This window comes from Saccostrea cucullata, unplaced genomic scaffold (genome assembly GCF_032062105.1).
Source record: "Saccostrea cucullata isolate Sc308-1 unplaced genomic scaffold, CSIRO_AGI_Scuc_v1 ctg1524, whole genome shotgun sequence".
Lineage (NCBI taxonomy): Eukaryota > Metazoa > Mollusca > Bivalvia > Ostreida > Ostreidae > Saccostrea > Saccostrea cuccullata.
Genome location: NW_026939658.1, coordinates 76,820 through 92,731, shown reverse-complemented (window position 1 = coordinate 92,731; position 15,912 = coordinate 76,820). Strand labels below are relative to the sequence as shown.

Genomic DNA, 15,912 nt, shown 5'->3' with positions numbered 1-15,912 from the left:
AGCAGTCTGACGGATGGTTTGTGTAGCAGTATATCTTACCATGATTTGTCTGAGTAGTTCCACTAGCAGTCTGACGGATGGTTTGTGTAGCAGTATATCTTACCATGATTTGTCTGAGTAGTTCCACTAGCAGTCTGACAGATGGTTTGTGAAGCAGTATATCTTACCATGATTTGCCTGAGTAGTTCCACTAGCAGTCTGATGGATGGTTTGTGTAGCAGTATATCTTACCATGATTTGTCTGAGTAGTTCCACTAGCAGTCTGACGGACGGTTTGTGAAGCGGTCGATCTCGCTCAGACTCGGGCATTTCCTCGAGACTCTGAGATATCTCGGTGATGTACGCCAAGATCACTGCGCGCTGGTAACCCGCTACCTCCTGTGTCAAAAGAGTCCAACACTTCAAACAGTGACAACAACAGTCACCAGATTGACTTTTAATTTTACATAAATACTCTAATGATACTAAGGTCTACTGGTGTGTACTTATAATAACTAGAACTGTCCAATAGGGACAAATACCCCCGCTGGGTTTTTCAGAGTAGTTGCCAATTCAGAAATATTTTATGGATCTAGTGAGAGGTATTCACTATTGTCTAATATAGTGCCTTGCCACAGCATGATACACCCATCAAATATTGTTCGATAATCATAAATTGGTTAGGGTGCAAGAAAATTAAGTAACCTTTGATTAACAGATTGACACAGATTTCAATGATCTAATTTCCATTTCTTATCATTTTTAAAATATTGTACATACATCTCTAAGAAACTTACAGTGTAGGGATTAATTAAAACAAATAATACATCATATAATTCTAAACTGGCTGTGTTAGAGCTTAACAAATATCCATCTGCCGCTTTAAATTGTTTCTTGCATATTTCATGAAATAATGGAAATGCTACAGTCTAATAAAAAAAATCAAAAATTTATTATTCTTTAGACTATAAAATTCTAAGTGAGACATGACTGCATTTTGTTGCAAATATATAAAAATTGAAATGTAATTTTTTTTCAATGAACACATGTATAATTAATTTTAATTATATTATACAATACTAATTCAGTTTTAATCATACACTAAAACATCAATTTGTTTTAATTACATTACACCAATTGAAAGATCTTTATCTGAACTACAGCCATCAAGGACTCTTTTAATTAACACAAGCAACTATAAGGCCATTTCTTTTTGCCCAACTCCCAAGAGATAAATTAAGATTAGATCTAGAGATGCTCTTGCCAGTTACAGTACTGACCGGACACAACCTAACAGAAAGCGAACCCGGAGCGGACCCCGGGCTCGCTCTCTGGGTCCGCTCCGGGTTCGCTCGGGGTCCGCTAGGGCTGACCCTGAGCGAACCCGGAGTGGACCCAACGCGGCCCCCGCGCCAACCCGAGGCGGACCCAGAGAGCGAACCCCAAATTCAGTAGCGGTCCGAGCGAGCGAACGCAGGTTCGGTATATCTTTACAGAGCTGTCAATCAGGATTAGCGATTAACCAATCAGCGCGTCAACCAATCAAAAAAGCATATTGATCTGTCGATTGGGATATAAGATCTAACGTGTTGATTTAATTTGATATAAATCCAAACACTACATACAAGCAAACCGTGTTAATGTGCTGTGTAAATCTATTATGATGATTAAATTACGATTTGATATTATTTAATTCTCCCGGTTGTATTTTATATCTATATATTTACTTCGTTTATTTTATTTGAGCAATTAATTAATTATATGTTTTAATTTTCCGCGTAGAATTATACATAAAAATTTACGTTTTTATTTCCTTTAGTTTTTTTTACCAGTATATTGAAAGTCCATTTGGTAAATAAATTGGGTTTACTAAATACATCAGTCAATACATAAAAACGGAAATCAATTGATATTTCAATTAATATTTTACTTGACAAAAAGAGGAGAAAAGAAATAGTTGGTCTTCGACAATTATTGTAAAATTTCATTTTCTCAAGATACTAACAGTTAAGGAATATTAACTAGCCCAATATTTAAATATGAATAGATACAAGAAACATCAAGATGAGAGAGAGAGAGAGAGAGAGAGAGAGAGAGAGAACATAGATAACATAGTTATATTGTTAAATTGGAAATATATATAAACACTATTTAAGAAAGAAATCCGGACCGCTCTGAAATAAGTCTGGTTTATCGGGGTATACTCAGGTGAAAGGCGATTTACATAATTGAACGAATTAATTAAGCTAATGAATCACAACATTTAGTAAATCGTACATAGTTTCATTCTTTCAAAATGGCGTTACGATACTGACAAAGAATAATCAGATAAAAATAATATAGAAGGGATATTTTAACATATGAATTATGATCTATTATACATTTTAAAATGTTTAAGAACTAATTATTGGGAAAAATAATTAATAAAAGCGTAAGTAATACATAGTTATGTGGGTTGTTCGTGAGTTGGTGACGCAAAATAACTGCAGACTTACACTTAATTGAAAGAATAATATTTAAGTATTAGTAGGCATTGGGTCTAATTCACGTTCATATTTTTTACGAACTTTAAATGTGTAACTACAAAAATAATAAATGTAATGTAAATATACCAGATGTACAAAAGGTTACATGTAATTTATAGATACGATATCATAATTCAGGTGTCTAGCAAACATTTAAACTACGATTTAGCAGAACGTAAGGAATAGCAAATGTTTTTCTAACAATATAAGCACGAATATAAAAGGTTTTTAGTTATTCAGTTTCACTTGTACACAAAATCATTTCAACACTCTTTTTTGTATTCTGGTTATAACTTAAGAAAAATAAATGCCTTATAACCCGCTGTTAAATTAGTTTGAATTTTTCGGGATCGAGAAATCAAGGAAAACAATTATTCATGTACATGTAAATCTATGTCGAATGTACAGTTGAATTTATGAAAAAAATGTCAATGTTCTTCATTATATCACTGTTTATATGTTCAGTGTACATGTCCGCATCGTCGCATAAACAACAATGATCGATCAACAATACCACTACTGTATTGGAATATACAAGAGGCGGGGCTTACTGGCGGTAAGATTAAAGCGGGGTCCGCTTCACGCATCAGTGCGTAAAGCGGTCCCAGGAAGCGAACGCCGGGTTCGCTATAGCGGACCCCGAGCTGACCCCGAGCGAACCCGGAGCGCACCCAAAGCGCACCCGAAGCGGTCCCAAAATTTCTGAAAGCGAACCCGAAGCGGACCCCGGGAAGCGAACCCGGGGTCCGCTCCGGGTTCGCTCTGGTGTTAGGTTGTGTCCGGTCGGTACTGTAACTCCGGACAATGAACTCATTAATTTCTCTCTAATTTGACATGCACATTTCTGCTATCAAAAATTCTCCTTCACCAGTGCTTGATAATTATGCCCATGGGACAAACTGAATTCCTCTCAAATCATTAACATTTGTTATAGAATTTGCTGTAAAGAATATGATAAAAAATAAGTTTTTACTTAATTTAGCATTTTTTAATAAGGATACAACTATATTTTTATATTTTTAAGGATTATGAAATTTAAAATTTTAAAGACTTAGTTTTTTTTTTTAAAAAATCACTTAAATTAAAGGTCACAGTGACCTTGAAATAGGTCATGACACACCGTCTACCCAAGATGCATAAATTGTCCAAGTTTGATGATTGTAAGTCTAATAGTTTTCTAGTTATGAGCCAAACAAAATCACAAAATAAAAAAGAAAAAAACGTCTGTAAAATGGCGAAAAATCATCCAATCATGATGAAAATCCCAGGTGCACACCTTCATATGGTGAATAATAAGTGTATAAATTTTCAGACAAATCCATTTAACAGTTTCTGAGAAACGGTCCGGACAAAATCTTGTCTACAGACAGACGGACAGACAGACAGACATGGTGATTCCAATATACCCCCCTAAACTTCGTTTGCGGGGGTATAAAAATGTATCTTAGAGTAAAGAATACTTGTGTACTAAGTCTCACTAAAATTAACCTAAAACTGTAGGAGTACGGTTTTGCCAGATTTATTTCAAAGAAATTTCCATCTTAGCATGTTAAGTAAGCATTACATCATTTGTCAAAATCAAAAACCAATATATTATATAACTTAGTATATCTACTTGTGTATGAGGCCTTATAGCAGGAGTAATGTTTTGAAAGGATTTCAACAAAATTTCTATTTTTAGTAACCATGCAATGCAACATTTGTTGAAATTAAAAACAAATGAACAGAATGATACATCTAACTATAGTTTACTAATGTGCAACAAATTCTTACTGAAAACTTTTTAAAAAGAAAACATTTTAAAGAATTTCAAAGAAAATTCTATTTTTAGTAACCAAGTCAACACTACTTGTTAAAACCAAAATCTGTAGTGAAGCATTTTGTATCTTGGTATACTCTATTTGTGAACCAAGTTATATTGCAATTTAACCAAAAGGTCGGAAGAGTTGGGTTTTGAAAGAATTTCATCAAAATTTCTCCTTTTTAGTAACCATGACAACATTTATCAAAATCAAATACCAAATGAATGCAGAGACCTATGTATCTCACTATAGCTTACTATTGTGTCAAGTCTTATTGAAATAAACCAAACCTGTAGGAGGAGTAGCTTTTGAAATATTTTTCAAAGATATTTCTTTCTTTTTTTTGTAACCAAGACAATATTTTTGTAAAATCCAAAATATGTAATAAAAGAGTTGTATGATCTTAGTATACTCCACATGACCCACCTGTAGGAAGGAGAAGATTTGGTCGGTGATTGCGGACGACAGTTTGGTGTCTGTATACTGGTTGATCTGTTTGGTCAGAAAGCTCGCGGCCAGGTCTGCCAGCTAGAAATCAAACAGTTACAATTTAGAAACATCAACACAAAACTCGGGGATAGGATTAACATCTACAAAATCAAGGATAATATTCTATACTGGCTTACAGTAGTAAATCTCATCAATATCTGCCTAATTTAGAATTATAACAAGAGGCCCATGGGCCACATCGGTCACCTGAGAAGCTTAGACCATTACGTTCTTTACCAGATTTCCCCCTTGTAATACATATTGTGACCCCATCCTACCTAACTGATCATAATTTAGACAATTTGAAATCTACGCTACCATAGGATGTTTTGATTCAACATTGTAAAACTGGGGGTCATGATTAGAACAATTTAGAATCTACACTACCCTGGGATGCTTCCACTTTTCTGGCACAGAGGTTCTTGAGAAGAAAATTTTCAAAGATTTTTCTGTCTATTGCTATGTAAAACTTCCCCATTGTGGCCCCGCCCAACCCCGGGGTCATGATTTTAACAATTTAGAATCTTTACTATCCCAGCATGCTTCCACATAAGTTTCCACTTTTCTGGCTCGGTGGTTCTTGAGTAGAAGATTTTCAAAGATTTTTCCTATATATTTCTATGTAAAATTTTGATTCCCCATTGTGGCCCTGCCCTACCCCCGGGGGTCATGATTTGAACAATTTAGAATCTACACTACCTCAGGATGCTTTCACATAAGTTCCAGCTTTTCTGGCTCAGTGGTTCTTGAGTAGAAGATTTTCAAAGATATTTCCCATATATTTCTATGTAAAACTTTGATTCCCCATTCAGGCCCCGCCCTATCCCTGGGGGTCATGATTTTTACAATTTAGAATCTACACTACCCCAGGATGCTTCCACATAAGTTTCAGCTTTTCTGGCCCAAGGGTTCTTGAGAAGAAGATTTTTTAATGACCCCACCCTTTTTTTGTCTTTTCTTGATTATCTCCCCTTGTGAGAGGACTTGGCCCTTCATTAACAATTTAAACTCCCCTTCACCCAAGGATGCTTTGTACCAAGTTTGGTCAAAATTAGCCCTGTTGTTCTTGAGAAGAAGTCGAAAACGTGAAAAGTTTACAGACGGACAGACAGACAGACAGCTAGACAGACGGACGGACGATGGACAAAATGTGATCAGAAAAGCTCACTTGAACCTTCAGCTCAGATGAGCTAAAAAGGTAAACATCTGATGAATTGATGTTGATCAGAAGTTTGCGGTCTATAACTCTAATACTTTGACCTTGTCTGTTGATTTGATGTTGATCAGAGACTTTAATTCTAATATCTAACCTTGTCTGTTGATTTGAGATTGATCACAAGTTCAGGGTTTATAATTCTAGTATCTGACCTTGTCCTTTGATTTGAAGTTAATCAGAAGTTCAGGGTCTATAATTCTAGTATCTGACCTTGTCCTTTGATTTGATGTTTATCAGAAGTTCAGGGCCTATAATTCTAATTCTCTCACCTTCTCAATTGATTCGATGTTGATCAGAATTTCAGGGTCTATAATTCCAATTCTCTCACCTTCTCTGTTGATTTGATGTTGATCAGAAGTTCAGGGTCTATGAACGGCACTGGTGTTTTTTCCTTTTCTTTTTCCCCTTCCTTAAGAAAAACAATAGAAAATCCATATTATAGTAGATTATTGTTTAATGAGGTATCCTCATTTCATAATTTTCCTCAAAACACATAAAAGACTGATTGAACAGTTTGAATTTCTAATCAACCAAACATGTTTTCCTTCCGAAAATAAAAACATTACATCTCCCAAAACTGAGACATTGAAGGAGTTAGCAAGCATGTCTCTGGTTTATGTCATTCAAGTAAACCCTGCAATGAGAGTTTTTATCCAATCCAAGGCTGTGTTATGTTTGATGCTGTTAACCTTTAGCCTTAAAGGTCAAGGTTATTTGTCAACGAGATGTTAAAAGATCACTATACATAATCTGTCAAATCTGTGGTTTAATAACTTATCAAATACTCTGTATGTTGTGCGTCCATGGCATGAGAGAGGGTGTAGTCAAAGTCTATATTAAATGATAATTCACATAAAGACATGTTAGATGATAATTCACATACAGACATTCTAAATTAAATGATAATTCACATACAGACATTCTAAGTTAGATGATAATTCACATACAGACATTCTATATTAAATGATAATTCACATATAGACATTCTATGTTAAATGATAATTCACATATACATATTCTAAATTAGACGATCATTTGGTTGAAGCTCACTTTATAACTTACCAGTATTATCTCCCCTTCTCTCTTTGGTTTAGTTGAGATGTATAACTTACCAGTATTATCCCCCCTCTCTCTTTGGTTTAGATGAGGAGATGTATCACTTACCAGTATTATCCCCCCTTCTCTCTTTGGTTTAGGTGAGATGTATAACTTACCAGTATTATCTCCCCTTCTCTCTTTGGTTTAGGTGAGATGTATAACTTACCAGTATTATCTCTCCTTCTCTCTTTGGTTTAGGTGAGATGTATAACTTACCAGTATTATCCCCCCTCTCTCTTTGGTTTAGGTGAGGAGATGTATAACTTACCATTATTATCTCCCCTTCTCTCTTTGGTTTAGGTGAGATGTATAACTTACCAGTATTATCTCCCCTTCTCTCTTTGGTTTAGTTGAGATGTATAACTTACCAGTATTATCCCCCCTCTCTCTTTGGTTTAGGTGAGATGTATAACTTACCATTATTATCTCCCCTTCTCTCTTTGGTTTAGGTGAGATGTATAACTTACCAGTATTATCTCCCCTTCTCTCTTTGGTTTAGGTGAGATGTATAACTTACCAGTATTATCTCCCCTTCTCTCTTTGGTTTAGGTGAGATATATAACTTAGCAGTATTATCCCCCCTTCTTTTATTGGTTTAGGTGAGGAGATGTATAACTTACCAGTATTATCTCCCCTTTTCTCTTTGGTTTATGTGAGATGTATAACTTACCAGTATTATCCCCCCTTCTCTCTTTGGTTTAGGTGAGATGTATAACTTACCAGTATTATCTCCCCTTCTCTCTTTGGTTTAGGTGAGATGTATAACTTACCAGTAATATCTCCCCTTCTCTCTTTGGTTTAGGTGAGATGTATAACTTACCAGTATTATCTCCCCTTCTCTTTTTGGTTTAGGTGGGGGTGAGGACTTGACTGTTATCCCTGGGGTAGGGGGTAGTTTACGGCTTGGGACACCTCCCTGATATATCCTAAGGGTCCTGTCTGCGACCTCTATAGGGACACCTAAAAATAAACTTCAACATATCACTGAGCTCACAAGAGTTAAGGAAACCTAAAAATAAACTTTCGTTTACAACATATCACCAAGCTCACAAGAGTTAGGGTTTGATGTAAAAAAAATATTGATAAGAAATTATTATCATGATTACAAATTAGGTAATCTATGCTTTGTTTGTTTTAGGACTGATTTCAGAATAGTACCTGCTTTACTTATCACTCCTCTCTCTGAGATTTGAGCTGATAATTATTCATCAACTGTTGATTTCTCCTTTTTATTGACATTTTCAGTATACTCACAACTTATGAGATTAATTCCCCCTATGACAACCTCATTGTTAATCATACAGCCTACTCACCACTTATGGGATAAATTCCTCCATGACGCCCCCACTGTTAATCATACAGTCTATACTCACCATTTATGAGTTTAATTCCCCCCATGAGACCCCTACTGTTAATCATACAGTCTACTCACCACTTATGAGTTTAATTCCCCCCATGAGACCCCCACTTTTAATCATACAGTCTATACTCACCACTTATGAGTTTAATTCCCCCCATGAGACCCCCACTGTTAATCATACAGTCTACTCACCACTTATGAGTTTAATTCCCCCCATGAGACCCCCACTGTTAATCATACAGTCTACTCACCACTTATGAGTTTAATTCCCCCCATGAGATCCCAACTGTTAATCATACAGTCTACTCACCACTTATGAGGTTGATTTCCTCCGTGAGGTCCTCGCTATTTATAGTACAGCTGAGGTCAAGGTTGGTTGGGGCCAGTACCATGCCCCCATTCTCAGTGAGGGTAAGTTGTAACAGGGAGACACAAATCCCATCAGCACTGCTGTTATTGGTGGGAACCGCACGAATGTTACCGTCTACACCAAGACCTGTGAATTAAACAAAGACAGTTTCTTAATTTGACAAATTAACAGCTTTGTAATATTTCTCTGGTTTTATTGTGAGGCCCCACTGAGTAAGCCAAGGGTAAATCTGACACTAGAAATATAAGACTGTGCAGGGTAAAACCTAACATGATAAAAATGCAGATAGTGATTGTTCCTTTCTCAAGTGCTTTCACTGCATCACTGTAGACATGGAACAACCCTCACTGATTAACAGTAGACATTGGAAGGATAATAATTACATGCATAAAGATCCCCTATGCACTGGCGGATTTCGAGGGGGGCCAGTTTTGTGTCCAAAAAATACAAAATTGGATAAATCAGTGGTTTTTTGGTGTGGTTGAGGACCCCTACCCTGACCCAAAACTGGTCGTGCACCCCCTTTTCAAGATTTCTGGATCCACCACTGCTTATATGTATACTGCTTCAGTTCTATTTCCCATTTGTCAGATTTACAGCATTTCACCTTAAATAATTCAGTGTGAAGTCTCCAGATAAGTCCAAAATTCCTGAATGGAAAACAACACCCAATCAATTAGCTGTAACAACTACTGTAGATCACTTAATTTTTGGGACACCTTATTTTGGCGAGACAGTCATTGACTCTTCAGTAGCGATACAAAATTTTCACAAATTGTGGTTACTGCTCTATATAATCTTAAGGAATGCTATTATACGCGAGAATTAAATTTTGGCTAACACTGTCTCGCGTAATTAAGCGAAAAATAAAGTTCTCAGGAATTAATTTAAAACGTGATTTACAGTACTACGTTTAGTATTTTGTTCATTTACTGTATACAGGGTTTTCGCCCATTTGAACCTCTGAACATTTTTGCCCTGTTTTAAGTTCACCCAGTCATAGTTCTGTTTAAAAAATTATAAGGTGTAATTTGAATTCACCCCGTTTTAGAGGGCCAAAGGGGTAAAAATCAAATGGTGGTGAATATTTCCCTGTATACACTATACAGTATTTAAGGAATGAAACTTATGTTATACAACATAACATAAATAGGGGTAGCTAGTTTACGCTTTATAAAACACTTTGCAGTTTATAAAAAAGCATGAACTGCCCCTAGTTATGTTAAGTTGAAATAAAATTAAGCTTCATTATACCCCCCGCTTGAAAAGCAAGAGGGTATATTGTAATTGTTAAGTCCGTCCGTCTGTCTGTCTGTCCGTCTAGCTGTCCGTCCGTCCTTCCGTCTGTCCGTCCATCCGTCTGTTGCGCTTTGGGGTACCTATTTCTTATCCGCAACTCCTCCCATACCACTAAATGAAATTTGATGAAACTTTCACAGAATCTTTATTACATATTGCCATTGTGCACCTCCTATTTTACTTTTAGATCCGACACATATTTTGGACTTTGCCATTATTCATGTTACTATATGGAGGTGGGGGTATCATTTAGTGAGCTCATTGCTCACAGTACCTCTAGTTCCTTATAATTTAATTTCAGTGTAGACAATGAGACATTTTTTCCTCCAGAAAAAAGCTTCAAATTGAGCATATTTTAAAAGTAATGTCTAGCAAAGTAATAATTTTTTTTGACGTACCCGGTAACTCATTGTGACATAGGCAACTTATGTTATACAAAATAGATTAAATCTTTTTTCCAATCATATGACCTGTTACAACTAAAATTAAATTATTTGCTAAAATCAAAAACATTTTGTACAACAGCATGAGCGGTTACACTCAGGCATCTCATTCTCAAACAACAATAACTCGAATTCCATGGATATATCAAAGTGAGATTGAAGTCCAAAACACTATTTATGCCCCTGTAATTTAGGGAATAACTATCTTCTAATTTTGCATTTGCGACCGTTAATGCTGATTTAACGGTCGCAAACTGAGTTTTACCGGCGACGCGTAAGCGGAGCCGGTAAAACGGATGTTTGCGACCGTTAAATCAGCATTAACGGTCGCAAATGCCAAATTAGAAGATCAGTTATTCCCATTCTAATGCAATCCATGCATTTTGTTGGTTGTTTACGTCTTTTTTGATGAATTTTGTAACATGAAATACGTCACGGAGCATTGTGTTTTTGCGTCGCTCTATTATGACGTCACAATGAAAAAGCTTTCAAGCTCGTTAATGCTCGTTTTACAGCTTCAAACATCAGTGCATTAGCCAATGAAAAAGTGTTTTACAAAACAATTGCATTAGAATGAGTATTCATGGGTATATAGATTTTTGCCCTGTCTGTCTGTCTGTTTGTCTACAAAAAATTTAACCTTGCTCACCACTTTTGTGTGAGTTGAGCTACGGTTTTCATATTTTACAGGTGTAATCCTTGTGACAAGACCTTCCTTTGGGTACCACCAAATTAGACCTCTTGAATTGACCTTGGAATTTTACCCACATTCAAAAAAAAAAAACACTTTAACCTCGGTCATAACTTTTGAACAGTTGGTGCTAGGGCTTTCATGTGTCAATATGGGCATTCAATGTGACAAGACCATTCCATGGCTATAAATGTTTTTACCTTGACCTTAGAGTTTGATAGGCGTGCAAAACATTAAATGTAAAATAAAGATTATTTAGGATTTAGACATTCAATTTTATCTTTGCTTGAACAGTTACTATATTAATGATATCAAATGTTATAGTTAAGAACAAACTACAGCCTACTCCGGATATATTGAAATTCAGGGGACCATGCAAATTATTTCAATATATCCGTAATTCAATATAAGCGAAATCGTTAAGCCGCCATTTTAAATTACATTTTTACATGTTCAATCCCGATCTAAAATAAAGAAGAACAAACCCAAACAAATTAACTTTGTTCTCGTTTATCTATAACAGTGAACAGATAACAAAGAAAATGAGTCCTTGAAAGTTTCAATATTTTTTTTATTTCTGTTACATTGAAGAGACAATATTCAATCTCATTATTATTCCCCGATCGCATTTATTTGCGTTTTGGAGAAAATTCACCGGACTAAAACGGTTGAGCACTGCTGAACGCTGCTTGTATTTCATCGTAAGTGTACTCGGGTTAATCCCTTAGTTATTTCGAATTTAGGCATATCAGTAGCCATTAAGAGCACGCATTTAAATTCAAAGTTTTTTTTCTCTAGATCTGTGAGGGTTACTATTATAATATTACGTTTTGCTGTTTAGCCTCGATATGTCCGTATTATATACATGGACGCAAAGACTTAACAGTGAAGAATTTTATTTCGTAAGAACATGCAGTATAAAACACATTAGGTGAAAACTTAATTATTCACACCTTTGTATATCACCTGGTCAATCAGGCATAATTATTGCCACCAACCGTTACCGTAATGACAGCCGCCAGGGAGTACTTCAATATAACCGTTATGAAAACAACTCATTATAACCTGTAGGGACCGATCAGTGGCTTCAATATAAGCGAAATTTCAATATATCCGATTTCAATATAACCGTTATTTTAATGCAAAGAATATGAGAGGCAAAAACTGGGGATTTATTTCTATTTCAAAATAAGCGGAATTTCAAAATAAGCGAGTTCAATATAAGTGGAGTAAGCTGTAATTAGGTTTACTGAACATGCTTCAAATGGTTATTGCAATATAGTGATGTTTTCCTTCCTAATCTTAATTATTTGGTATTACCTGCAAGAACCTCTACTAATATGACTTTTTAAGCTGTAACCTTTTTCATTACATAAGGAAACAATTATTTCAATGTTTGTGTGATTAAAGTCAATTCTAACTTGTAGATATTAAACATTGTTTAACATTTTCTTTTATAGAAGGTTTTTATAAATTTCTTCCTGTTTCTGAATTTCCTGCTTATTAAATGCTAGAAACACTGTGTATGTATGTGTCGTCAATTCAGTGTATAAATAATAGACTAACAATTGGTATGAAAACGTCAGTCAGCATTTGACTCAGTGATAAATTTTATTTGCTGACAAGGTCATTGTATCAACCATAGAACTTACGAAATGATGACTTTAAACGAGACAGTTGATATTCCTGTTTCATCAACTTGTTTGTCAATAATTAACCTCGTTTATAAATTGTTCATAGGTAGAGCATGCTCTTGCGTATCGAATCAACTGAGATATATACACTCTGTATGCAGGTGACGAAGGTATATTGCTGCATAAGTAAGGGAAGTTAACGATAGAAAAGTTAAAGCCATCGCGTAAAACAATCCATAGAGTTCTTCATGTCAACATGGCGTGTAAATTTGAAGCAAGAAAAACGTTGAGAAATTAAGTTTGAGTTTTGCCATTTTATCATTATGGATTATTTTTTAATTAGGATAAAAATCATATATATATAATCTCAAAAAGGTTTGCTATGATTAATTTGGTCGTAAGTTATTTCCAGTATATTTTATTCTGTATTCTTCAAAATCATTTGGTGGCGGATCCGCTCTGATATGCTACGGGACATATTCTAATTGTGGTGCGGGGCTAAGAGCTTGTCCTGACCCAGGAAACAGTCAGATTATTCAAACTAAATTGTTCCCAAAATATTTAAATGCCTTTGCTACAAACATATATATATCGAATTAATCAATGCCATGTACAGTAAGGCGATCAACCTGATATATTTCTGTGTGTAGTCACCAAGGGCGGATTCAGGGGGGTTTGGGGGGGTTGGGAAACACCCCCCCCCCCCCCCCCCGCTCATTGATTTTTTTTTTTACAAGTGTCATGATATCATTTTGTTGCATTGATAAGACTCTAATAAAAACCCTTTGTTTGTATAACTGTGAAATATACGTCCACCTAACAGGAAATCACTTTCCGCTTGAACGCACACAATACACAGGTAATCAACAGAGAGAGTGCCTCAGAGATCGGGTAGTCCTTGCACCGAAATCACAAGGTCACAGTTCAATGAAGTCAGGTACCAACAACAGAAAACTGCATATATAGTTACGGTGCTGCTCAGTAATATTCTTTAGCTGATAAAATGCATGTTTTTTTAAACTATTAATAAACTATTATTCATGGGTTTTTTTTTTACCGTTTTTAAATTAAAATTATATATTTTTTTTTACAAAACCAGGTTGGCTTAGCAAACCCCTCTAGTTTTGACATATTCTCCAGTTTAAGTAATTTTTTTCTTCAGTTAAGACAGTTTGAAATTTCATTAATCATGTTAATTGTACACGTGTGTTTATATTCCAAATCATATTGACAGTATAATACTCAAGTAAGCTGAAAAGCATAAGTTAGGGATTCTGAAAATAATTCAATTTTTAATTTTTTTAGTGTTAAAAAATTTGGTATATTAGTTGTATCTTGGAAGTCAGCTTGACATAGGACTAAATTAATTGGAGGTGCATTTTAAGTAAACTAAGACAACTTGAAGTCAACTGCTTGCATTCCTAATATTGTCATATTTAACATTTTTTTAAAGCAAAGTATAGAGTCTTGTGTTAAAGTTAAAATAATGAAAAACATTTTATTAAAAATATGTGATGATCGGTCTTTCAAAAAGCTACAAAAAGTATACCCCCAAAATGCTGGAAAATGCACCATTGAGAACCATTTAAAACAAAATTTTCTCGGGGGAGGCCCCCCGAACCCCCACCTATGGGAGGGGGACACCCCCTCCCATGCCCTCCCCTTTCGGCCCTTTGGGCCTCAACCCCCCCCCCCCCCCACATGAACTTCTGGATCCGCCACTGGTCACTAACAAATTCAATTTTACCGTGCTTTACAAAAGCCTTAAAAGTTAACAGCTGTGAGTTCTTGAAGCCCTTTGTTCCCCAGGAACCAAAAGGAACCATGATGATGTGAGTTCTATTTCATATAATTGTTTACCTATGAGGAGACTCACTGGGCCATTCAATGCACCCCCCTACCATCTACTGCGCCCTCCCTTTACGAAATTCCTGGATCCGCCACTAAAGTTCTACATCGTATAATTGTTTACCTATGAGGAGAACCTGTCCGCGTCCATGGACCGTGACGATGAAATCATGCGTGACATCCCTAATCGTATACAAGTCTTTTGTTTTCCCAGAATGTGTCATTTTCCCAACATTTCCTTCGTCTCGCTTCTCATTTTCCTCATATCAGTCACATGTTTGAAATTTCCCTTCTTTTGCTGAAGAGCTACTTTCATTTTCGTTGGTGGGAAATTTTCGAAATTTTATAAACATAGTGTCGTAATGGTCGACGAATTACCTGACAAATCCCTCCAGATTAGGTCAATAAGACAGGCTATGTCTAGCAGACGTCTGGCAAGATGGAGGTCAGGGAGATCAATGTTAGTCGAGATAGGTCGTACACGGATGAGTCGGGCTGTGGTACCACACTCCTCCCCTCCTTGTAGAGCCAAGGGTATCCATTGGCGAATTTTATCAATCAGTAATTATATTTGAAAAATCCACCCCCAATATTGTACAAAATCATCTAAATGTCAACTCATGCACGAATAAGAAAATATACAAATACTGACAATCATGATTACTTTTAAACAAAGTACCGGTGAGAGACATAATCCCTTCACTTATACATGTTGTAAACAAAAATGTAGAGTAATCATGAAAAATATACCATGCATTTATACACTTGCATAAAAAAATTACTTTTTCTGAAGTAATTAATATATACATATAAAGAAAATACACTATATAATTGATGGACATGTTGAAAAAAAAAAATTATAATCTGTAGAACTGCCTGGCATTGTTGTAACATGTCTCCAGGATAAATGAACCAGGTTTGTTGCGGATAGAAGCAACTTGTGCAGCAAGAGATGCTAAGTTCCAGGGGTGGTTCATTTGCATCCAGGAGCTGGCAATAATTATGGAGCATTTGTCTCCAACAACAAACGCTCAACTGGGATCCTGGGATCCTGCGCTGCTCTCATTGTGACTCCAAATTTCACTGCAGGCAATTCCATCTCCCACTGGCGTAGCTCCTCCACAGAACCTGTGAAGCAATGTCGATGGAAAGCATGGT

At 35.9% G+C, this 15,912-nt stretch overlaps 1 protein-coding gene across 1 annotated transcript; it reads right to left on the bottom strand.

Annotated features, from left to right (window-relative positions):
- Positions 1 to 255: 255 nt before the first annotated feature.
- Positions 256 to 15,035, bottom strand: LOC134253520 (uncharacterized; the record flags this gene model as incomplete). The annotated part of the gene is made up of 6 exons (XM_062736043.1): positions 14,879 to 15,035; positions 8,780 to 8,965; positions 7,930 to 8,069; positions 6,340 to 6,420; positions 4,733 to 4,834; positions 256 to 378 (listed from the first exon to the last, which is right to left on the bottom strand). Coding segments are annotated over exons 1-6 (732 nt in total), but the record flags the coding sequence as incomplete, so codon positions are not given.
- Between the last annotated feature and the right edge of the window lie 877 nt (positions 15,036 to 15,912).